The sequence below is a fragment of the Centruroides sculpturatus genome, unplaced genomic scaffold (assembly GCF_000671375.1).
Source record: "Centruroides sculpturatus isolate CEXI.00-Female unplaced genomic scaffold, Cexi_2.0 scaffold847, whole genome shotgun sequence".
Taxonomy (NCBI): Eukaryota; Metazoa; Arthropoda; class Arachnida; order Scorpiones; family Buthidae; genus Centruroides; species Centruroides sculpturatus.
The window spans coordinates 28,546-54,855 of record NW_019385094.1 but is presented as its reverse complement, the minus strand read 5'-3'; the positions used below and the strand labels follow the sequence as shown (position 1 = coordinate 54,855).

Sequence of the window (26,310 nt, the reverse complement as noted above, 5' to 3'; positions counted from 1 at the left end):
TATAATTATTTTTATTTAAAGAATTTCTTTTATAATAAAACTTATTTTAAGACAATTTTTGATAATTTAAGTCAATAAGTTGACTTTTATAAGCTTATTTTAAAAATAAAATGTAGAAACATAAGAATTTTAAAGTATATTATAAAAAATATGAGACTAGACTACTTACTTAAATACTATCGAAATGTTTTTTGAAAAGTTATACTCGAACAATATTTCTAGAACAAGAAAAATGCTTTTATTCTAGCATTATCTAACAGAAAATAAAATTTTAGATGTTTTATAAAATTTAATATTTGATTTTACGTAAGTAAAATAATATATAGAAAGAGTTTAGAACTATTTCTTGTAGAATTTGATTGTGAAATTTGGAATTAAAATAATAATAAAATAGTTGTTTCGGCATAAAAACAGAGTGAAAAGTTGAATATTCTATTTGCTAATTAATGAATTAATATATTTCAATTATAAATGAATATGTTTCTATTTATATTACATTTGATTTTACATTATGAAAAATATCTTAAAATATAAATTTAATCAAAAATTATAACCGTTAATCATAATAGTATTGTTGAATATAATTTAATTTATTTCTCCGACCAGTTCTTAAAATACTCTTTTACTTAAATTTAATTAAACCAAAATGATATAAGAGCGAAATATTGACTTTACGATCCGAAATTTTTTATTTATAATTTATTTATTAGAGATGCTTTAAGTTAGATTCTAATTTAGGGACGATCGGATGGCCGAAGCGACTAAAGCTCCAACCTATCTCTCTGGGGAACTCAGGATCGAATCCGGGCGAGTCGTTTCAGAAATTTTTCAAGAAGATAAATTCCGGATGGGTCGCGCCCCGTCTGTCATCATCCGGTCGTCTTCATTGTGGGCGAATTCATGATGATTATGGAAAGATTTATGGAAGCTCTATGAGCATGGCCCTATAGAGCTGACAAAAACAAAGCAAGGAAAAATACTAATTTAAAACATTTTAATATATATTTTATGTAAGTTTAGCTTGTTTAACATTAAATCAAAACAAGAAACCTCACATAAAAATCAATTACTATGAAATGTTGAAAATATAGTTTTTAACATTGACTTCTTTCAGTTTAGCACGTTTAAATTTGTTTATATTCTCCTTTAGTAATTTAAATCGAATTTATAATCCTATTATCTATATTTTTATTTCCTTATCTAAACTCTAGATTTATAATTTTTTTCTTTTATCTTCCGTTGATAAACAGATTATAGAAAAATAAGAAACATTTGATAATGAAAGATATTAATTTCTAATTTTAATTTTCTATTAAAACGTATAATGAAAATATTTATTTTTACTTAAAATTGATTATTAACAATTCGTTTTTTCTTCTTTTGTTTTAGCTTAAACACTTGAATTCACTGCTTGTTTATATAATCTGATTGAAACTTTTTGAATCTGGTTAAATAGGTGCAGGTTCATTTACATACATGAGCACATTCCTCTCGATATTAATCCTAGTTGAGAACATTTAATTTAAGAATTAAATCTTAATTTAAGGGTATTTAGAATGTAATATATCTATTATTCTAAAATAGCGTAGTTCAAAAATAATTTATAAATTTATAATGATAAATCAATAATCCGTTTCTATTAAGTATAGAATCAATTCGTAAAGCAAATAATTGTATATTTTATCAAAAATTAATGTTTTACTAAAATATATTTTCAAATTTATTAAAATTATTGATAATTACATTTTGTTAATAAGAAATTGAACAAAATTATAGGCAAAACTTGCCTAAATTAATTTTTGTTGTTATATATTTGCTCGTATGATATTTATTTAAAATTGCAGAAAAATATATTCTAACAATTATGTGTAAGCACTAAACATAACAAGAATAAGCTTAAAATTAGGTGAAATAATTTTTTTCTAATTTTTAGTAAAATTATGCCCGTAAGAAATGATTTTGATATGAAAAATTTAATATAATCCATTAAAATCTATTTACACTTTTATTTGATTTGTGACAAAATTTCATCTTTAAGGCAAATCTTATGTAAGTTTACATAGTTTAAAATATTTATAAAATGAACTTGTTTTTGGTAGTAGAACGACTTTTCAATTTCGAAATGTAAACTATAATTTGTCAATATTTGTCTAGTTTAAAAACATGTTTGACTTTCATGGTAGATTTAGTGTGGGTACAGATTGATACAAGGCATTGGAGCCTGTTGCAGGATAAGTGAAAGTGGATGGAGGATAAGCTTAATGGTGTTTTGGATTCCAATGTCTTGCAATCGAAATCCACAGCTTCGATAAAGTAAAGCTTTAACCAATAAAAGAATGGCTCGTTGTTCGTGGCGAATCGTGCACTTTCTACGCTAAGTACCTTCTTAATTACACCTTAATGATACTGAGAAATAATTAAATTTGAGATTAACTAGCGAGAAAACAGAAAAGGCGGTCTTCTTGGATACTCTTCAATCAATCACAATGCGATTAGCGTTGTTTGTATTCTTTATCTAATGATACCCTCCGTCCTTTGTTTAATACTCCAAGCATAAGATTTGAGGTAAATGTGGCTTCTTATTGAGAATGTTATGGTTTGAAAAACAAGTTTATTTCATGTTATTACTGTTATTTTAATTATTATAAACAAAAAATTTTTTCTCAAACAACTTGCTACAAGAATAATCTTTACAAGATGTTAATTTGTTTCCATAATTCATAACTAAAGTCAACAATTATTCTCATATTTTAAAATAAAATTGTAGACGTATTATTTTGGAAGTTTGATATTATTAGAAGGAATCTTCTATTTTAATGTAAGTTTATAATTTATTTGTCAACAACTTTGCTGTTGTTTATATAACTTGTTCATTTCTGTAAATCTCTTGTCTGTTTTAGAAAATAACAATATTAAAATTAAAAAAACAACCAAAAATAAAACTTAAGATAATAATAATATGCTATACTTTATATTTCTGATAACTTAGAATAGGCTCAAAGATATTATATACCACTTTCATTAATTTTTTACGATTTTACGTTAAGACAGATACTAAAATAATTATGTTATTTTATATGAATGATAGTCTTTTGTATAATTTTCGCTGAGAATGAAAACCCAAGGAATATTTAGTGATTTTTTTATGAAAGAAATTTCTATATTTCAATCCTGGTTAACAAGTCATCACGAAAGGAAAAGAAAAACGAGAAATTCGCATTTTTAATTAGAATAAAAAAAGGATTGAACTGTATGAATAACTCGCATTAATATAATTCGAATATGGAATGCGTGACATATAAAACAAAACGAAGGAAATAGACCGAAATTTAATAAATTCCGTATTTTAATAAGAAAAGTGAATGTCATTAAAAAAATTCTGTCAGAAATCATCTCGCCAGGACTATTATTGTCGCTTGCAAATATGACATTTTCAATTGAAGTTGCCTGTCATGAGTGACATTAAATGATTACCTATATCGGAAGTAATCGGGAAATGTCAGACAAAGGAGACCCTCCTACTTCCGAAATTAGACACGAACTTTATAATTCAATAAGACAATAAAATATAACAAGTCTGTTTCTTGCGTTCTGCACTAAATAATTCGATTATGATATAAAGAGATTTTCACTATGATAAATTCCTATTGCTAGATTCGAATAAAAGTGGTTTTTTTTAAAATATATATCTATTTTAATAAGTAATACTATAAAGAATAATCTCAACTTGAATATTTCATTCTGCTTCTATAATTACTTAAATAATCTTAAATAATTACTATGACAATGAAGCAAAGTCATAAAAAGTTTAAATATTATTATAAAGACCTAAACAGTTCAAAATATTCTAATTTATATTCTGGAATTGTTAAATTGCTTTATCCTAAATTATTTATTAGTGTCCAATAATTTGTAAACTGATATTCAATATTGATCTATAGAGATATTTAATAGATGAAAAAAGCATTTTTTTTTGTTTTTTAGTTTTACATTAGATGAAACTCGCAAAATCCATCGAAAAGTCAGTGACAGATTGGAAGCTTAAAGTGGCGAGTCAACACGTAGCAAAATCTCTTGGGAAACGAAAAAATCAGAAAAGAACCCAGACACCCATAGCTGTTCCTTTCTTCAGTGGTCAGTTCTTCTATAGAAAATCGGCTTATCGTTGTTTCTTTAGTCTTACGTACAAATGTTGTTTTCTAATCCCAAGAGAACAGATTTAAGTAATGGAATGGCTCTGTTCCCTCTAGAAAAACCTTTCATTTTTAATTTTTTGTTTATTTTTTATTCTTTACCTTCATTACAAACTATAGCACAATGAAAATTTAAATTACATTAACTTATTATATTACATGTTTTTCTTAAATTTAACATAAGCTCTTTCAATACGAATTATCGTATTTTTTATGCTTTTTTAATCAATCCTTAAAACTTTTTCTATTGTCCGCAATTATTTCGTTTCAAATTTAAAAATAATAAGTACTTTTCTACAATTAAATTTTTCATCGATTTTGCGTTAAATTTATGCCACCAAAGTAATTTATTTTATGCATAACCCGTTCGTTTTTAATATATAAAATTTATTAAATGATACTTTTTTTAAAGCGCGTAACAAAAATGTTAATTTACTTAATGGTATTGAAAAACATGAAAAATTAGAGGTTAAAAATCTGTCTTAAATTCATTCTTATCATTATATAATTCGTATTAATTATATTAAATAAGTAGAATTTGATCAATTTTAATGGCGTGTTTGTTAAAACGAAAGAAATAGTTAATTGGATCAGATGTAGTGGATTATCGCTGGACCCGTAAAAGTAAATTCTTACTTTGTTATTGTTATCCGTATCATTATGGCTTTATTGCAGGAGACAACACGACAATTACCAATGGTCTAACAGAAACATTGAATAAATCCAAATTACGTGTTCGTCTTCTGAATTTTCTACAGCTGAAACGATACAGGAATTACTAGCTTCATTAATGTGTGCATCTCGTGTGCAATCCGCAGATCTGCTTACAATAATCCCTGGTAATTTGTAGCGAAACCTCTTGAGAGTTGCACTAATGAAGGAAAATGTTTAGAATTTGATTTCGACATCGTTTTTCATTTTATTTTTCTCAGTTAGTAAATGCCTAGGCTCTGCAATTCATCAACAGTGCTTAGAGAAATAAGTGCTCACTTAATATCCAGAGAAAAGATTTTTCTATCATCAGATTATAAATTTCCTTTATATAAATACTTTTTAAAAATAATTTTTTTACACCTTGTTCATAAATATAATAATTTTACTATTTATATGTTAAAATCTTGTTAGTGTTTGAGTCAAATTTGATACTTTATGGATTTTTTTAAATAGTTTAATTTATATACATTACACACTTACAATGTAATAGCACGAATGCTATTTATAGCAACAAAACCCCGAAAACTGTAAACAATTCTGAAATAATAATGAAACCAATTTATTTATTTATTACTTTTTAAATAAGTAGGCAAATATTTACAGTATTTTGTGAAAGCGAATTTTTACAGAGTACACAACTTATTAATTTGCCAATTAAAGCTATTATTGCTTTGTATAACGAAGCTTTCATATAAATATAAAGTTTGGTTAAGCAATTTTTAATGTGTCTACTGAGACCAAATTTTAACAAATTGTTACAATTTATATCAAAATAATAATTTTAAAAATTGACGATTTTTGTTATTCTAAATAGAAACGCATACAATTTCAAAAATTAAAATAAGAAAGTAAATAAAATTCTAATGCAATTTTAAGCAGAATAACTTATGTATGTGCTGTAGGCTACTGAGAAAAATCACAGACGATTTGTGGATTTAAAAAAAAGGGGGGACAGAATGACTCATTTATAATATAGTAAATTATAGTTTTAAAAGGGGGCATTAATGCCTGAGATTTGTTAGAAATTTAATTTCTGTATTTATAAATAAAAAAAATTATAAGACATTTTTTACGTTACAATTTTATTAAATAATTTTAGTTATTATGCTAGAAAATGAATGAAAATCTTTTATTTTTGTTTTAACTTTGTTTAAAGTTTAAAATTAATTTAATTAGTCTTAAGCGAAAACAGTGATTAATCTGATCGAGTTGATCATCCATTAACAAGGTAAAATATTTGTCCACAAACTGGTTTATAAATATACGTGCTTTACAAGTCATTTATGGGGAGGATGCATAATAATTGCATATTACATAAATCCAATTTTAATCGCAAATCAAACTTTGAATAACTTTAAAGTTTCTGTACAAAAATTTCATGAATACAACTTTGCATTTTCATTAAAGTGTTTTTTTTTTGTTTTTGTTTTTACTCTCTTAAAATATTTATTGTAAAACAACCAAAGTTTTTTTTTAATGTTTGGGAATTTAAAAAAGTTAATTAACAAATTAAAGTTTTTTTGTTAAATAATTTTATTTTAAAACTCAATTTGTCGATACCGCTAATTTACATACTAATTACCTAAACAATATCAATGTTTTTGTTTTTGTAAATTTTCAAAGCAATGCCTTAAGCAAAAATATTTCTAAGAAAAATGACAAAATATCTTGTTGAAAATTATCGCTATAAGGATGACATTTCTTTAAAAATTAACGATTTAAAAAGATTTTTATTTAAAGTTTTATTTTCTTTTAACATTCAGAGTAACCTTAAGCTTTAAAATATTAAGTTTAACAATTTTAAAAATTTTTATTAGTAGATTTAGTTGTATATTCTGTTTCAGACATCATTAAATTAAAATAAAAATATAAATTAATGATTATATATCATGAAAACATCATTCAATTGAAAGCAGAAGATATATATAAATCAGTTCAATATATTTTTTAATACATAATAAATGGAATTGAATTCGATTCTTTATTTTACAACCATTATAACAACTGTAATATTGTATTTACGAGGAAGAGAGAAAAAAAATGTTGCATCTGAAACTTAATAGAAGTTGCGAAAGGTTAGAAAAGATATCATCAGTCACTGACTAACAATTACTCAGCGAGCGATTAGATGAAAATCTTAAGTATGCAGATTTATTTCATTTCTTCCGCATAAATAAATTAGAATTGAATCGCATATATTTATACATATTGAACTTAAACTTTACTTACTCTGTAAAAAGTGGCTGACATTTCTTTTTTTCTCTTTGTATAATTCTGTGCTTTCAATAGCACCTGTTTGTTTCCCTTGAGATTTTGTTGGAATTAAGCACTCTAGAATCGAATTGCTGGTAGATTAATGATAACCTCTAGACAACTGAACTTTACCAATGCCATTACAGAAAGTGCGTACTTAACCAGGGGAACGAAAATTTGAAACTGTACACAATTCTTATCGTCTTATATAGGAAGAAACAATAAATCAACTTTTCATTCAAAACATATATAGATCAACATCACGTTTACTACTTANCAATTATAGTTTAACTGCCTCAAAAATAATAATAATAATAAGATTACTTTAAGAAATTCAATATAAAAATATGAAAATTTTAAAAAAATATCTGAAGTAATTTTGGCACAGATCATTAGTTAAACACTTATTTTAATAAATGTAGCATGGTTACATAACATAACCCATTTATCTAGATAGTAATCTCATAATCACTAAATATGCAATTTTTGTGGAAAATCAAGTTAAGTTTTATATAAAGCTATTCTGAATGAATAGCTTAACTGAAAACTTTTGATATAATTTATTCATGAATAATTTTATATGATCTTGACATTGAACTAAAAGTAAAATTGTAAAATGTAAAAATTTTATGAGAGAAGTTCAAAAATTAAATTATAACTGTAAGAACTGAAAGGATTTTAATGTTTCTTTGTATATTTTGTTTATTGTAAATTAAAGTATTAATTATATTTAATTAGAGTTCTTAGCGTAAAGTAACGATAACTAATATCTATTATACATTACTGATAAAGCGCTTTCCAAAATGCTACCAATGCGATTGAATGTTAATTAAATTTATAAATTTTGATATTTAATTACATAAATTCTTTTATATTAAATTAATTTACTTTAATGAAACCATAATATAGCTATAGCGTATTAACATAAAGCATGTTGTGGAATCCTTTTATTCAGCTATATATAATGGAATTAATTAAATGCAGTTGTAAATCCTTCAAAACTCTGCATTGTTATTGCTCTACTACTCTTTAATATATCGATCCAGCCAAGTAATGGAATTGCATTTGTTTAGTACTTTCGGCGAAATTAAAAAAAAAATCTTTCAAAGAAATTTATACAAAGCCAGATATTTCTATATACAGGCCTATATATATAATTCCCCCTCCATCTTTTAAGTTCTATAGATTTGATGTATTGAAGCAAAAAAGTTTTCTAGAGGGCCGCAAATTCAATGTTACTTTTCATTCTATGCTAGAAGTATGAACTATTTCTACAATACTTAACAACGTCCTTCTAAACAACGAGATAGTCAATAGAGAGGTTGAAAAAATCAATATCATCCACCGCATGACATTATATATCTTTATATCAAGCAGATGGAGTAGAGGCAAGCAGGTAAATATCTTGAAAAGTTTTCAATAATGCCTATCGCTCTATTTTTCCATCTATCTTTAGTCAAACCGCCAGATTCTCCTCGCTTCTATCCGCCTTCTTCTAAATGTAGAAAACAAGAAAGATACTATACAGAAAGAGCGATTACGCATATTGAGTTATGCAATTTGCCTGAGATATCTGAGATCTTCCAACAGAATCATTCATCTCTGCCTTCTAGATTCCCAATCCAAATACTATGGCCACTATCATTATTCATTCGCTTTGAATTCATATATCAGAAAGCTGTTTATTTATTGTTTCCATTGGGGTAGTAAGTTTTCCAGATTTTCTATATTAAATGTAGCCTAAATAACATCGGAGCCTATAAAAATTCGACTGAGAAATTGTTTTTCTCTCTTCCTTTTATCTTCTCAGCACGAAGGCAATCCAATCACAATATTTTGGTTCCGAGAATGGATTTGGATGGAAGTAAGATATAACAAATATAGAATGAAAGTCAATCAATCTCCCTGCTTTATCTCTATTCGTGATTGATCTGTTTCGTGAGAATATTAGTACTTAATTCTACTGTACTATAGGGATAAATACATTGACTTTATTAACTAAATATCCTTTATTCCTATTATTGAAAAATTTTGCTATTTTTATCATTAAACGAATATTCATTACGGGAATTTTTCCTAAAAATTTGCTTAATTGTCATTTAAATGAATACATGAAAATAGTAGATTTGTTTATTATATCTAATACTTTATGGATTTATTTTCTACACAATCAGTAAAAATTGTTTTCTAAATAATATGAGCAATTACTTATTGTGACATCGTCACTACGCCGGCTGCAATTTTTAATCATATTTTTAATTAATTTAATTTAAAAATATATGCTCTTCACCTCAAATTAGTAGTGATTCGCCCTTGTTCATCATACTTTTCATTTAGCAATAATCATGTTAGTCTATCTAACATTTTCCAGGAGAAACTTTTAGAATTGAAATAACATATCTTCCATTTTGTTTCAGAAGTTCTTATATGGTTAATCGGGGCCTCCTGCATATAATATTTCCATATCAGATCTCGTTTTTCATGTATATTACTCCGTTCTTAAAAGATTAAGTAAAGACAGACGGATGGACGTACGACGGTGGAAATTTATAGATCTACAATTTTTTTCAAATTGCAGCCCAAAAATTAACTTTATTTTAACATTCGAAATATGATTAGATTTTTATTATTAAAAATGACCTTTGTAATATGATGTTGTTTTTGAATATTTTTATTCAGATTTTTTTTTTTAAATCTATTACCAATTATAGTTTAACTGCCTCAAAAATAATAATAATAATAAGATTACTTTAAGAAATTCAATATAAAAATATGAAAATTTTAAAAAAATATCTGAAGTAATTTTGGCACAGATCATTAGTTAAACACTTATTTTAATAAATGTAGCATGGTTACATAACATAACCCATTTATCTAGATAGTAATCTCATAATCACTAAATATGCAATTTTTGTGGAAAATCAAGTTAAGTTTTATATAAAGCTATTCTGAATGAATAGCTTAACTGAAAACTTTTGATATAATTTATTCATGAATAATTTTATATGATCTTGACATTGAACTAAAAGTAAAATTGTAAAATGTAAAAATTTTATGAGAGAAGTTCAAAAATTAAATTATAACTGTAAGAACTGAAAGGATTTTAATGTTTCTTTGTATATTTTGTTTATTGTAAATTAAAGTATTAATTATATTTAATTAGAGTTCTTAGCGTAAAGTAAAAATTAATTATTATTTAATATGAAACTGGTAGTAATGTTTAGAATGTAATAAAACTGCAATGACATATTTTAAAAGTAAATTCTAATATTATAACAAGAAAACTTCATTTTTTTGTATAGGTTTCTTTTTAGAAAATTCTTAAACTTCATTTTATATTTTTATTTTTAAAGTATTTCTTCCTATACTTATCCAAAATTAGATTATTATAAAAGTTACAGCAGTTGTCCAAACTGTAATCCATCTTTGTTCAAAGGATCGAAGAATCATTGAATGATGAGCACGCTCAAAAAACATATATCACTGAATGGAGACCTCATATAGAATCTAAGCGCGATAGGACAAATTATTTGCTCGAATTTTTTTTTCTTATTTTGATACAGGAGATTCAACTGTAAAATTTATCGATAAAGTATTTCTTTCTATATTATTGTAATAAAAAAATGCATAATAATTTTATAATTTCTTAGTTATTAACAACAAATTTCAAGTTAGAGTCAGAAAAAAACCGAATAATGCAGTATTCTATCTTAAAATCTGTTGTTAATAATTATTATGAAATTTTAAAATTATTGTGTATATTTTATTAAAAATAATATAGAAAGTCATATAAATTAACACGTAAAAATGCTAAAACATATTGAAATTTAGTAATAACTGTACACAATTCTTATCGTCTTATATAGGAAGAAACAATAAATCAACTTTTCATTCAAAACATATATAGATCAACATCACGTTTACTACTTACAACTATTTATCGTCTACCTCTATTTTAATATAACGATATTTCATTTCAAGTATTCACCATTTCGAATTAAAATTATTTTTTAAATATTATTTTTTACCAGCTTTTTTTTTGTAAACTGTATAAAACCCATGTTACACTGTTTCTGTCTTTAGAAAAAGGATTTATTTAAATATATGATACAGGAATTACTAGCTTCATTAATGTGTGCATCTCGTGTGCAATCCGCAGATCTGCTTACAATAATCCCTNTTGATATGATTTATCATCATAAAACTCGGAATATATAAGTGTTATTCAAATTCTTCTTTAATTTTTAGAAAACTATATAAATTAATATTACGGAGGATGTCAATCTCAATATATTTAAAGTATCATTTTTGATTCTATTGCATTCTATTTATCATTAAAGAATCGGTAAACATAAGCTTTAATAACTTTATTCGATGAAAATTCATTTCGACCTCTACAGATTGAAGTGGACTGTATGAAATGCATTCTGATTAAATAATGTTATTAAAGTTACATTCTATCTATTCGTTCAGGATAAATAGGATAGAATATTATCAAAAACTTACTTTATACTTTAAAGGTTCCATTTTTTTTTAATGAAGAATTCCTAAAATGCTATGCTTCGTTTTAACATATCTTTAAATGCAATAGTGCTACTTTGGAAAAAATTGAAATATTAAGTGGCTTATGATTAAATATATAAATTATTAAAAAAATAAGTTTATAATTAATATATTATTAATAATTAATTTGAGGATAGAGCAAGGAAATATATAAGAAAAATAATAATCATTATGGAATACAAAAAATACAGTTTAAAAGTAGAATATTTTATGCTTTGTATTTATTTATAATCGCTAAATTAAGAATAATTTTTAATTGTTACTTAAAGATTTTTTAAATCTATTTTACAATATTTAATTCAAATTTTAAATAAATATTTTCTCTCATTTTACAGTAACAAGTTTCAGAATATTTTCATAATTTTCTTCATTATCTGTGTTTATTTATTTCGGTTCTCTCGATTGACAAAATTTTTCTTATGCGAAAACGGATGAAAGATTGACGCTAATAGATCCAAAGCTTTCATCTTCTATGCAGTGAATATATTTAGAAAAGAAGAAAGTAATATATATAAAAAAAATATCATCTATGCTACGTATATTTGCAGATATCGCAACAAAAGCTCTATTTTCGACTATCCAGTGTTATCAATTGGCATTTACTATTGGAAGGATTTAGCGATATTTTCCACTTTATTTGAATTTCTCTCAAAAAGTTGATCTTTCATCTTCTAGCTTCTTGTCTGATCGATTCGAATAAAAAAAATTCGTAAGAAAAATTTCACTATTGTGAGTAAGTAGGTTGAAATCAATTTTTAAATATGAGGGACAGTCACATTTTCCAACGTTAAAAAGATTTTTTTTTCGTTTAAAAATATTTATCTAATGCATCGAGATGAAAAAAGTATTGTTAAAAAGAAAGTAAATTTACTTTCTTTTTAACAATACTTTTATATTTAAAACAATTCGAATTTTTATATTTAAAACAATTCGAGAAATGGGCTTTAGGAAACTCCCAACAATTTTATAAAATGAATGAAACAATGTGCACAATATTTAAATGCACTCGTAAACTTTTCTCAAAATATTTTAATGTCAGAAAATAAGGAATTCTGAGGAAATTTTTATTTATGTCTTTAAAGGACAGTAATATTGTAGAGTATATTATTACGTCTAAAAATAAATTCTTTCGTTTATGTCCGTATTCCTATTAATGTAGGATGAATAATATGTTAAGTTAAAATAGTTTGACTTAAGCTTGATCAGTTAAAATGTAGAAGAAAACATTGAACATTTTTCATATGGTAGTAAAATAACTTTATTCAATTTAATTTCTTTTGGAATAGAAAATTAAGTTTAATTTAATAAATAAAATTGAAACTATTGTAGAATTAAAGGTAACTACTCGGTAAAGAACAATACGATGTAAATTATTATATAATTTTTCAATTAATTGTTAAAAATATTCTAAAAATAATTCCTTACTTCGAATATAAACAAACATGATTGTATCGATCGATAATTAATATTAGAGGAGCAAGAAGAGCAAGACGATCAAGACAATTTAAAGCGTTTTTGTTTTTCTACAATATAAAATAATAAATATACTGTAAAAATTTTATCCGGTACATAAAATATCATTCATTACCGTTATCTCTGATAACAGTATCATATATCATGTGATTTATTTTGTATTCTAAAACAAAATCCGAACATAGATATCGTAAAACAGAATTTTGATCAAAGTTATTTTTCAACTATGAATACAGTAGAATCAATGGCGTTATAAATCATATTTTGTTTGCTTACAAAATAATATTATCCTAAATAAAAGAAAATATGTAGTTTAAGGTTATTTAAATAACACAAGCTAATAATATATATCATAATACATAAATAATTCTAACAACGTTATATTCTTAAATTTTAAGAAACTATTTATAGTACATTAAAATTAAATTTACGATGAAGGAAGGAGTGTTCTTAAATGCAATTAATTAATTACTATTTAGAGAACCGTATTAACAAATTTACTTCCAGATATCTCGGCTTTCCTCTAAGACAATATCTGTTGAAATCTATAAATAGATTAATCAGCAACATTCCTGTATAGGATCAAGACGTCATTGCTTTATTAATAATAATATATCTTCATATTGTTCTTAGCCAAAATTACAAAGAGAGTCATCCGTTATATAAACATCGATTTAATTTAACTATACTTAATTAGTTAAGTAGAAAACTAAATTTTAAATGAAATACAATACTTTAGATTAAAATTTGATTAATTTGCATTGAAATTATTCAATATTTTTTGATGAATTTTCTGAATTGTATCCATGTCAATATATTTATTCACTTTTGTTTTTACTTTAAAACTTTTAATTTGAATAAAATAAACATTATAATACATTTTTTAAAAATGGAATAATACTTTCTAAAACTTTGCCTCTAATTAAAATAATTTCTTTGAATTAATATCCATAAAAACATTAAAGGCATTTAACTTATAATATGCCGAAAGAAACATATGCATTATGTACTTAAGATATTAGAATTTAGGTAAATACAAATCATATTAATGTTATATATAATTATAATAAAATTTGTATGAAAATATATCTTTTTATATAGATTTCAACTAGATAAATTTTGAATTTATATACCTGATTTAAACATTATATAGTAAACTTTTTTTATTATGAACGTTTATATTTCTTTATCTTGGATTAAAAACAGTAACATATTCTCTACAAATCTCTTCTAAATCGTAATTTTTTTTAGACAGAAAGTATTTTTCTTTACTACAGTTTCTACAATGCTCATTCATTTAGCACGTTGATAACAGAACATTTATAATAAATGTCATTAAAATAATATATGCCATAATGTATAATGGAGATTTATTGGTTTGATACTTAACATCTCTTTAAATCTCCGTATTTTTCCGTTGTATATTTACTTTATAGTTTGAAAAATTGAGATTATCGCAGTAGAATCGGAGAAATATATTATTATTATTTTTTTTATTTTAGTTGTAAAAAGAATTTGTTATTTTTACATTGACAAAGAAATAACTTGATTATATAAATTTTTAGTTTAAAATTATTCTCTGCGTACTGTACTTAAAATTTCGTAAAATTTTATTTAAAAATGTCTTTATTTAATATGCATTAAATTTGAAATTAAATAAAATAATTTAAATATTTTAATGGTAAATGTATCAGAACAAAATATAGTATTCGAATAATTAAACATTAATAATTATTTTTTTAAATTGAAGTTTTGTTTCTTATATTATTATTTTGTAAATTAGATTTATTTTTCAAAAAAAAATAATTAATATTAAGTACTATTACTAAGTAATTTACTGTAGAGAATTTAATTTTTAAACTTAAAAAAAATTTTTTTTAAATTATTAAGTATAGTACATTTAATGTTTGACATTTTCTTACAGTTATGGGTACAGGAGCAGCATCGACAGCAACCACACCCGCTTCTCAAGACTGGATTGGCACAGCCCCTCCCGGTGCCACCGAGGGTACCAATTTACATTATGTCCTTTATTCTGGTCAATGTGTACATAAAATTGGTATTTACGGTTGGAGGAAACGTTGTCTTTACCTGTTGGTTGTTCTATTGATGGCCATGGTTATTATCAATGTAGCCTTAACTATTTGGATTGTTAGAGTCATGGATTTTTCTACTGTGAGTATAATAATAATTTTCTTTCAATCAATATTATCATTTTAAAACTACAGAAAAAAAACAAACAAATACGATATCAATAATTTCAAGTTTATTTTATAAGATACGTTGACATACAAAATTTAACGTGGTATTTACAAATTATTAAATCTTTTACATGAATTTTTCACAATAAAATTCCATTAAGCTCATTTTGGGTGTATTTCGATAAATTTTCCTATTAAGCACATTATAAAGTTATTCACGCAGACAACACATTTTTACTTTAACTTTTTGTTGATAACCTCGCTATAATCTGCTAAGCCATCCTAGTACATGCAAAGGCTAGAAGCTGAGGTTTCACACATAGCTGCTGCTGGATGCTTCGATCGCCTACCGAGAAAATTAATGATACGTCTTCTAGTTTTAACATCCATTGTGTCCTGGAGACGTTCATCGTATCGACAGTTTCTCTGTAAAGTCATTTATCTCGTCCGAGCATGCCCAAATGCACCTTCGAATATTTCCCACGCAGGTGTCGTCAGGTTAATTAGAACAGCGAATGAATAACAATCAATTAATTATCTTCGTGTGTTTTTCATTTGCTACATATTTTTACATGAATAGCTTGAAAGTTCTTAAAAAGAGGATATTGCAATTATAATAAAATCGACTATTTTTATTTATTTTTCTTTATTTTTTCATTCTTTCTAAGATTTTAATAATATAAACATAATAATTGGAAGTGCATTCAACATTTTTTTTTTACAAGAAAATAAAGTTAAATAGAAAAAGAAATCACTATAAACTATTCGATAGTATTGATTTATGAAATATTTCATAAAGATTTTTGTCATTAAAATTCACAGCTCACGTTCTGTTATCTTTAATAAATGAGAAGAAATTAACATTAACATTTGTTCAGTTAATGAAATTTTATCAAATCGCTGGTGAAATATAAAATATTTTAAGGAAATGAATCATAGATACAGGTTATAAATCTTTATTCCCGAGAATCAATTGAATGAAAGTAAATATACATTAATGCAGTTATTTTAAAACTAAAATAAAATATGTAGCTTAAGTGATTTATTATAAATTGATAGCCTAATGTCATTTGCAAATATATTTTCTATTCATTAACAAATTATATTTAACAAAGTTTATTCTTCATTAGAAGTTAATCATATTTTCAACAGTATAGAATTATCTTAAATTTTAGAGTATATAATTATCTATAATGCAAGGAATCATCCTGTTTACACGGTACACAAAGATGAATTAATTCTTATTTATTTAGAGAATAAGGTGAAAATGACTGAAAATGATCATATTTAATTTCGAAAATATACAAAATTAATATATAATCATTAGCTAGAGTTTAACATCCGTTGGTGTTCATTTCTTCTTTATAATTCATCTTTACGTATAGTTTTGCAAGATGGCTGAGTTATTGTAATTCAGTTTCACACCATTCTTCTATATCATTAAGTCACACGCTAAAACAGAAATTAAATACGTACATTATAATATAGCCTATATATTTATTTTATTTTTGTAATTTTAATGATATAGACTTAATTAATTTTAGTAAAATCAAATAACATACACAAGGTAGTTATATTTTATTATTATTTTATTGCTATGATATGCTTATATTTATTTCTAAATAAATTTCATTCTTTGTTATATTTTCTTCTTGCTTTTAGTATACCTTTGCTTGCAACTTTATGTTCAACAAAAATAAATAAATAAAAGAAAATATAGAAAATATGTTTTCACTAAAAGCGCATCAACTAATACTGTACAATACTGCAGAAATTGTTCCTTCAGCTAAATGCATAAGATAGACCTATGAGAGTTGTTTCTAAAATTTAGCATTATCCATTGACTTTAATGGAATCGCTAATGGTATTGGCAATATTATGTTTTTGAATCAAACGGGAAAATAATAATCCTTTAAGAATCTTATCTGATCAGAAAAGACCGTTGAATAAATAAGAATATGAGAAACAGAACATTAGCTATAATCAAATGGTTTTACAGAAAGAGTTTCCTTAAAAATTTTTATTTAATTTAAGTGTTATTTGTTTTTGATGAAAAAACTTTATAAATACTTTTTGACTTTTCTAAATCACAAAAATTTTAAAGAATGGAAAGCAAAGAACAGTTAACAAATTCAGCAAATTCATTAAATTCTGTACAAAATTATAAACAAAATACTATAATTTTTTTTAAATATATAAAAAATATATACTTATAATTTATTAATTAACTAATTTTATAAACAATAGACTTTGATTTTAAATGCTTTAAAAATGTTTTTATATTACTTGTATTCATTAAGAAAAAGCATGCTAAATACCAATGTTTAATGATATCATCATTAATTTTTTAAATAAATGATGATGCCATTGACATTTTAAGAGGACTTACCGAACAGAGATTGAATTAATTTCATGTCTTATGTTCATTTAGTGCTTCTATTTGTCTAATTTAATAGTGACAACGTGTTTTTATTTTCATTTATTCTTTCTAAATGTTTAACACGATTCATAATTGATCAGTTCATATTAATATTTTAATGTGAAAAAATACAATATACAACTTTGATATAGGCCATTCTGCTTAACAAAAAAAAAGAAAGAAAGAAATTTCAACTAGAAAAAATATTGAAAATAAATTCCTATTTTTTATATGGCACTATTCCAGATTTTTTGAAAAATTCAACTCTGTTGCTAGAAGATAGTTTATTGGTTCGAATTCGTTTTTCCATCTGTAGAAAAAAAATATCTTAACCTAGTATATATGTGTACTATAGACCTAAGCTGGAATTTACAAAATCGAAATAAACCCAAATACAAGTAAAAACATATCTTCTGCATTATTTATAAACTTATTGCTTATTAAATATTGAATATTTATATTTAATATATAATCTCTTCAATACTCAACGATGCTACAAATTTGTATTATTAGATTGTCAGATCTCTTTGTTTCATTTCAGCTTTGAAAATAATATAACGAGATATTTTTATTGAATTTTATTTTATTTTATTGTTATATATAATAAAATTTCATAAAAGATATAAAATTTGTGAATATATTTAATAAATTCCCGTAAATTATATAAATTTTACTTGATGTTCATCATTGAAAGAATGAAATTCTACTTATAAACCCTTAGAGATTCACTATCGAAATCAGCATTTAAAAATTTAAATAAACGTATCTGATTATTACTATAAGATATCTGATAAAAAGGTCTTTTTATCGTATAATTTTTGTACAAATGCGATTATTACGAATAGTTATTTTTAAAATTTGAATGTCCTAGTAAATTTAATAACTATGGCTTTCATATAATTAAAGAAAAAATTCCGTTAGAAATGGTTGAGAAAATTCTAATCTTCTAAAGAAAGACATCACTCGATATAGAAAATGAGCAGAGATAAATCTGATGGTTGCTAAATTGCGTGATTAATGCTGAAAGTAAATAGCCGAGTAAAATACAATTGTAGAAAAGAGAAGGAAAAATTATACCCTTCTACAAAAGGAAAATCAATTTTATTTTTTTTTCTATAATAAAATTAGTCTTACTAAAAATTTAAATTTATTTGATAGGCTAAAATATTTTAGAAATTTATATTAATAATTTCTAGAATCTTTTAGCCCATAAAATAAAATTTAATTAAATTCTTATTTAAATTTTTATAGTAAGGAAATAGGTATTTAAATCTTTCAGAAAATAAGTTCTATTGGAAATTCATTTTTTTTTAGATTCGTTGTTATAATATTAAATATTTTGAATATTGTGTAATTAGATATAAATAAAATTTATATTTATATTTATACAAATTTATATGTTTCAAGGATGGAATGGGCCGATTGAAAATTCTACAAAAGGGTATAAAATTAGATGGAGAAACACATTTTTTACAATCTCTCTATGCAACAGAAATTCGTTCCAGGAAAGTAAGTTGGTAATTATATTTTTGTCATATAAAATATATTTTTTAAACATAATAAAAAATATTTTTAAGCTTGAATAAAATCTATTAATTATAAATTTGATAAACTAAATCAGAATCATAAATTAGGTTTAGAATTTAAGGTTAATTTTTGATCATAAAGATTAAATAAATGTTAGTTTAAATGTTCATTAATTAATTATTACGTGTAGTAAATATGATAAAGATTTAAAAAAAAAAGAAAATTTAGTTAATGGATATTTTTATTTTAAACATTTGTCTTTTAAATCACAAAAGGTTTATTATTTATTGAGGCTTTTAAACTATCTTTTGCAAACAGTGTCGACTTAATTAAATTTTCTTAAATAATTTTAGCTGAAAATAATTTATATAAGACATATTTTAAATATTTTTATAAACATTTTTTAAATGTTATAATTAAATTTTTATTTAAAAATTACGGGATCGTGGTTTTAAAACTTATTTTTGTTTGGCTTATTTTAGTTTTTTTAATTCTTAAAAAAGAATTTCATACTTTTCGCTTTCCGTTTAAAACGTAAAATGTTCAAATACACTATTCAGTAAAAATTAAAATCAGAGAAATATTTCATGTATAATTTATAATTTTACAATTTTTTACATGAAAATTTACATAGGCAAAAAATTTCTGTGAATAAAAAGTATTAAAAATTCATCGATATAGTAAGATAAGTACAGTTTATCTTTTCGGAATAAGCTTTCAATACTTATTGAAAGTTCTAGAGCAGATATTTAAGAATCACTAAACGAAATTAAATAGTCCCTATCGTAAATGGATCAAAAAGTTCTCCATCACATTTCCCAATCTATATTTGAACATATGATGCGGTTTTTGTTCGGTTATATATAACTCATCCAGGTGATAGTACAACAGACATTATATTTACCGTGTATCCAAGCTATTCTATTGAGTGCCATCACTGCAGTGAGCAGGGAAATGATTCAGATGGATGACAATCTTCTCATACATTTATCATACCTGTCACAGTGGATAAAGCGGGAGATATAGACGTGGATATCTGTAAGGTCTGCTAACTGACCATCCATCTACTTTGAAAACCTGATGCAATGTTTAAGAAAAAGAGTTGTGATCATTTTTGTAAGACTAGATTGGATATAGCAACGCTATGGACTCTAGTGAAATTCAATTATCTGAGAGTATGCGCTTGCTACTCGAAAAGTTTTGATCAAACAAAAGATGATGCCATCACTTATTTCAATTTCGAAAATATTTATGGCGTATATTTGCTTAAATCTACTGAAATTTTTATAATGCTTACGGTTTCATAAAGCTTTATGTATGTATGTATATATATATATATATATCCCTTAATTAAGAATTCACCGTTTATTACCGTGAATATAAATAAAAATAAAATAATGTTTAGCAAGTAAAATTTCCTTGTAAAATTCATACATCTAGATTATAGAACTCTTCACGCATTTAGGAAATAATTACACCAGGCTAATTTCCTGGAATTATAACGTCGTTGGATAGATTAATAGAAACATTATAACAATTAGACGCTTTATATTAATTGTATTATGTTCCAAACTAGAATAAAGTACTTTCATTCTACTCTATTACTTAAATTAAAACGACGGTAAATAACACTTTAACAGTAATTGCTTCATTTAAACTTTCTTATAATTACTAACATCCAGATAAGTATCTTCAATCTCTCAGAAAATCGTTCATTTTTAAGCATAGAATTGAATTATCTAAGCGATATACGTTTTAAAAAAAGTATATTTATGCAGAAAAGAAAATAAAGTTGTTAAATTCTCTAACTTAATCACATTCGGAGTGAACTAAATAATAATAAAATCGTCTCTTGCTTGTAAATATTATGCAATAAAAACGGAAATAATTCTTTTATAGAGTCATTCGAGCTTGTCACGGTCAACACAATCAATTTACATATTATATTGTTTCCTTCTTTCTTTCTTCTACTTTATAACATAAATTTCGAAAAAAAATATCGATAATTTTGGCGGAAATTTTTAATAAATTATTATTCACTGAGCAATTTATCGATCTGTAGTAGAGAATCATTATCCTGATCTTTTTGTTCTTACCTATCATTATAGAAATAAGGTGCTACGTTAATTAAAAGAGGTACTTTTAATATCCTGTTAAACATTCCACCGGTGTACATTCAATTACTCTTTCGGCTGTGTACATATAACGACGTAACAGCTTTCTCTGTGCTAATTACGTCACCCGTTAATGACGTTAATAGTTTGTGTTTACAAAACACGACCGTGTAAAAGTGGTAGTTATCGTTGTGCATCTGTCCAATTATAGACGGTTACCCTGAACAAGTAGACCCTATATCACTTTCGTCTTAACTTTTTTATAAATCGTTTTCCATTTGTGGTTTTTTCTAATCGTGTGAACTGCTAGGTATGTTCGACACGTTCCACACATTGCCGTCTATACTTTCAGCTTAACCAATATGTATTTGAAGCAGTTCATTAACCTTTTACAGATTTTCTAATAAGTCTCTATCTTAATATTAAAAATTTTAATTACGTTCAGAATTGTCGGAATAGCCAACCGAATTTTTAAAATTCAACAACTTATTTAATAATAATAATAATAATAAAAAAAGACGTGCCAAGTAAAAACTCTTGACGTCACTATCACTTAATAATTTTCCGAAATTGCAATCAACGACGTGACATCAAAAGTTTATCTTTTTTCAAAACTAAAGAAAGAAAAAAAGGGGGAATACTTGATGAAAAAATCACCTTGACTTAATTAATGACCTTCGGGAAATCAGGACATTAACGTTCAACAGTTCATACAATGTTAGGGAAGAAAATTAATATATATATATATATATTTTTTTTTAATCTTCATCTTGATGGCTTCAATAGAGGAGCATGTTGTTAAGGTGTCAAGTAGATGTTTAACGCTTTCTTCCAACCTACTTCAAATTACAAGTTAAATGTAAATTCTTATCCTTGTTACTCTTTTGTCTTTCACACGATTGAACAATTTTTTTTTATTAAAAGAAAATAATAAATGTTCTTTAGTAGCAAAATTTTTATCAAGGAAACGGTAATAAAATAAAATTGTATATAATTTATTTAAAAAAATTAATACAGAGTGTAATATAATGAGATATTATTATCTTTTGTTTTTAAATAGGAACAACCATTAAAAATCGAATCTTATCGAAATATTACTTTAAATGCAAGAAATAAAGATGGAATCATCACGAATAGGTTATTTGTAGGTGAGTTATTTTAACAGAATTTCAAATTTTTAAATCTTAGCTATGATTATTTTTATTTATAACAAATTTTAGAGTTACCAATTATTAAATTACTCGTGCAAAACTTGATGTGAAAGTCATGTAACGTGTCTAGTACACCTGCAATGAGAAATGGAGTTTAAATAAATGACATAGAATCGTTGAAAATTGCTATTGCTGAAATGTAGCCAGCATGAATCGTATACTTACAATGATTTAACTCTCTCATAAATATCTTGCTTACAATAATAGAAATTGGTATATTTATAAGCCGAAAGGTAAACAATTCTTATTGATACTAGGAAAAAATGTTCGATTAATTTGCCTAGGAATTTTTCAAATATAATCTTTTTAGGGAATAGTTTTACAGTATAATTTTCAACCGATATACTGGAATTTCGTTACAGTATTAAAAACTTAAAGGATAATACTAAAAAATAAGTTAAAAAAAAATTCATGTGAAAATAAGTCAGCCATGTTTTAGCTTCGGGACATCACACTTGTATGTTGAAAGTGCAATCAATCAAATGTCGCGATCAGGATTTACTCCGTCAACTACGAAATTAAACGGTCAAATTTCCCACATCACGTGGTACGGATTCTTTAAGAGAGGAAAGAAAAGGGAAGGGATAATTTATTTTACTGCGTTCGGGCAACCAATTCCGGAACTGTTCTTGGCGGAAATGAGTTCCAGAAGCGAAAGAGGAAAAAAAAATCTAAGAAAGAGAAAAGGGACGAGAAAAATGATTGAAGACCTACAAGCTGTAAGTTTGGACGCTTGTGTACAACTGAAACACGTCGTTGTCTGCAGGTATTCATTTCCTGAGCTTCAATGTTTTCGAAGCCAATCGATTTATAGACAAAAACAGGAAATTATAAAATTCGCGTGCCCACGGGATATAGAAAAAGAGATGAGTTTTGCCAATTTATTCAATGAAAATTATTATTTATCGTAATCTATGTTGTCCAGCTTAAAAAAACATCTTACAATATATAATAGTACATAATTATATTAGTTTAAAGATTATAATAAATCGATGTTTTAAACTTTTTTATTGGCATATTTTTTTAAAATTTTGATGATAGACAATATTAAAATTTCTATAAAACTTGGTTATCAATTTTGATGAAGATTAATTAGTTAATAGTTTTATTGAATTAATTTTTATTAAAATCAAATATTTATTAATATCATAAAAAATGTGTCATAAAGATTTGAAAAATAAAACTAATGAATATGGAATAAAATTGTAATCTTTTTCTCTTGTGTAATATGGGAAAAAATATTCTAAATAAAATTTTCTTGTAATAGATATAATAAAATGATTATTCTCAAATTATTAATACTTATTATTACAAAAAAAAAACTTTTATTTGTATTTTTTCCCTTTTTTTCAGGAGAATCTTTAGTAGATGCTATTGCTGAAAAATTTATTGTAAAAAACAGGAACGGTCAGATTTTGTTTAGTGCGGATGATTCCGACGTTTCTATAGCAACACAAAGGTTAAGAATTACAGGTAACAACCATCCAGATTCATCTCTGTTCCTCCTTTAATATTATCAATATAATTGAAATTAAAGCAACAACCAACTTAATTTTTCTTTTTTTAATTAAAATAATATCATTTAGGCCTACTTAAAATATATATATATTTTTTAAACTTTCGATTATCTGCAATGTAAAAATAATGTCATATTTTCGATCTCTTATTTTCTTACATTAACGGAAAATATATTGACTTTTATATCTAAAATTGTATCTTGGTTTTACAGAAAGATACGTAATAGATCTAAGTTTAGTAAAAATTGTAAAATCGTAACTATTAGGTACATAGGATTTTTGTAGATAAGAACATCCCTGAGAGATGCATTATCGCAGATACAAAAGTAAAGACGACGACTATTTTCGTTCTGTCCATTATTACAGGAATCGGAAGTACAAATCACAGCTATCTGCAAGTGCGCTCGTAACGTTCTGTTGGACTTAATCGGATAAAAGAGAACAATACGTTGGTCATAAAACCTACCTCCCATGTCGTTTGGCCGACTGACTGCTTTCACGTACTTTACGATGCTAGATCGGACCTTTTTATGGGTTTCCGGTAGCCAACGTTCACTCATACTCTTTTTCCTCGTCTTCAATCGTTTCTGTTAACTATACAAAGGCTAATAAACCATATCGAATCTTGTATTTTTCTCTCTTATACGTTGTTATTGTTAAGAAATGTAAACGAATCAGATAAACATATCCTTTGAAATACTAAAATATCATCTTTTTCTGATAAGACTTTCGTTTTTCTATNCGCCCCCTTTCGTTTTCTCTCTCGCTCCTTCGCTCTGTAGGGCAATAACCGTGTGTGAACCAGCCGCCATCCGTATCAGGAAATACCCGAATGGCAGGTCGGATGCCTTAAGAAGGGCAATTTCTTAAGAATGGGGAAAATTTACTGTCCTAATAAACGTCACCTGTAACTAAGCGATAGACTTGGGATGAGTTCTAATTAAATTATCAGTAGTTAGCGTGCCCCGTATACGTTTAATGGGTACTGCACTCTTCGTCTGGGGGGGTTGCAGAATGAATTTAAGTGATGCCTTCTGCACTGTTACGTCACTGATAGAAACGAAATTTAAGCTGGTTTTATATTTCAAAAATGATTTTCAATGTTTGAAACTCGTTAAAGAACAAAAAAATTTCTAATTAGTTTCTGTAATCTTAAATGTAGTTATCAAAAAATAATTTTGATTTAGTACATAAAAAGGACACACAACTTTTAAGTCCGAAACAGCCTCTGGCTCCATCTTAAATTTAGAACTTCTTGGAGCCTGTTTTTGGCATTCAAATTAACGAGTGGAAAGTGCACCGAACATTTTAACATAAAAATGTTATATAAGTGTAGTCTACTTTTCACTCTGTAGTGAATGTTTAATTAATCCATAAAAATGGATTCTCGGAAATTGTTTCCAAACAAATGGTACGCAATCTATTCTTAAAATTATTATTAGAAGCTTTATTAGGTAAGCTAATTCCATTGACTTGATGTTTTTTTATTTAAACCAAAAAAAAATCAAGATAAATTTAACTTTGACAAGTTTTTATGTATTGTTAAGTTTAAAATTTCTTTATTTAATTATTCGATTAATCGCTTTATTACATTTAGGTAAACCAGATCTATTGATTCCTTTATGATTCTAAGATAACACTGTAAATGACTGCTAAAATTAATATTGAATTGATAGCTTTAGTTGCATATAGAAATGAATTAGAACGTTTTAAGAAGATTGTTTGTTTACTAAGTATATTAAAGAATGAATTTACAAAGACGGGCCTAAACACACATCATGAAGTTTTATTAATGTATATAAAAGTACAAACAAGAAGAGATGACAGTCACGGGATGTCAATCACACTAATAGATTTAGCGATGCGCAAGATAACGGGATATTGAGCCGACAGCAATGCTTTCGGTAGAGGATTACAACTGCATATCCGTAGTGCACACAATCATCAAAGTATCTACATGGCGAAAGCTTTCACCAATTCATATGCAAATACATTGGATATCCAATGCGCACGGATCCTACTCAATTAGATCCCATTTAGAGTTAGTGAAGTGTAAAGAACTCTCAGCTCTTTGTAAATATAATGCATGATACAAGTAACTCTTTTTAGAACTTTTATCTTTTTT

At 25.4% G+C, this 26,310-nt stretch overlaps 1 protein-coding gene across 5 annotated transcripts in view; it reads left to right on the top strand.

Moving 5' to 3' along the window:
* The window catches only part of LOC111634600 (delta-sarcoglycan-like), a 141,879-nt gene that overhangs the window by 112,816 nt on the left and 2,753 nt on the right, over positions 1-26,310 (top strand). For all 5 annotated transcript variants that reach the window (XM_023379422.1, XM_023379424.1, XM_023379425.1 and 2 more), the window contains 4 exons: positions 15,121-15,371; positions 19,224-19,325; positions 22,518-22,605; positions 24,022-24,141. In XM_023379422.1, the coding sequence (XP_023235190.1) occupies positions 15,121-15,371; positions 19,224-19,325; positions 22,518-22,605; positions 24,022-24,141 (561 nt within the window). The remainder of the gene's footprint in view (positions 1-15,120; positions 15,372-19,223; positions 19,326-22,517; positions 22,606-24,021; positions 24,142-26,310) is intronic.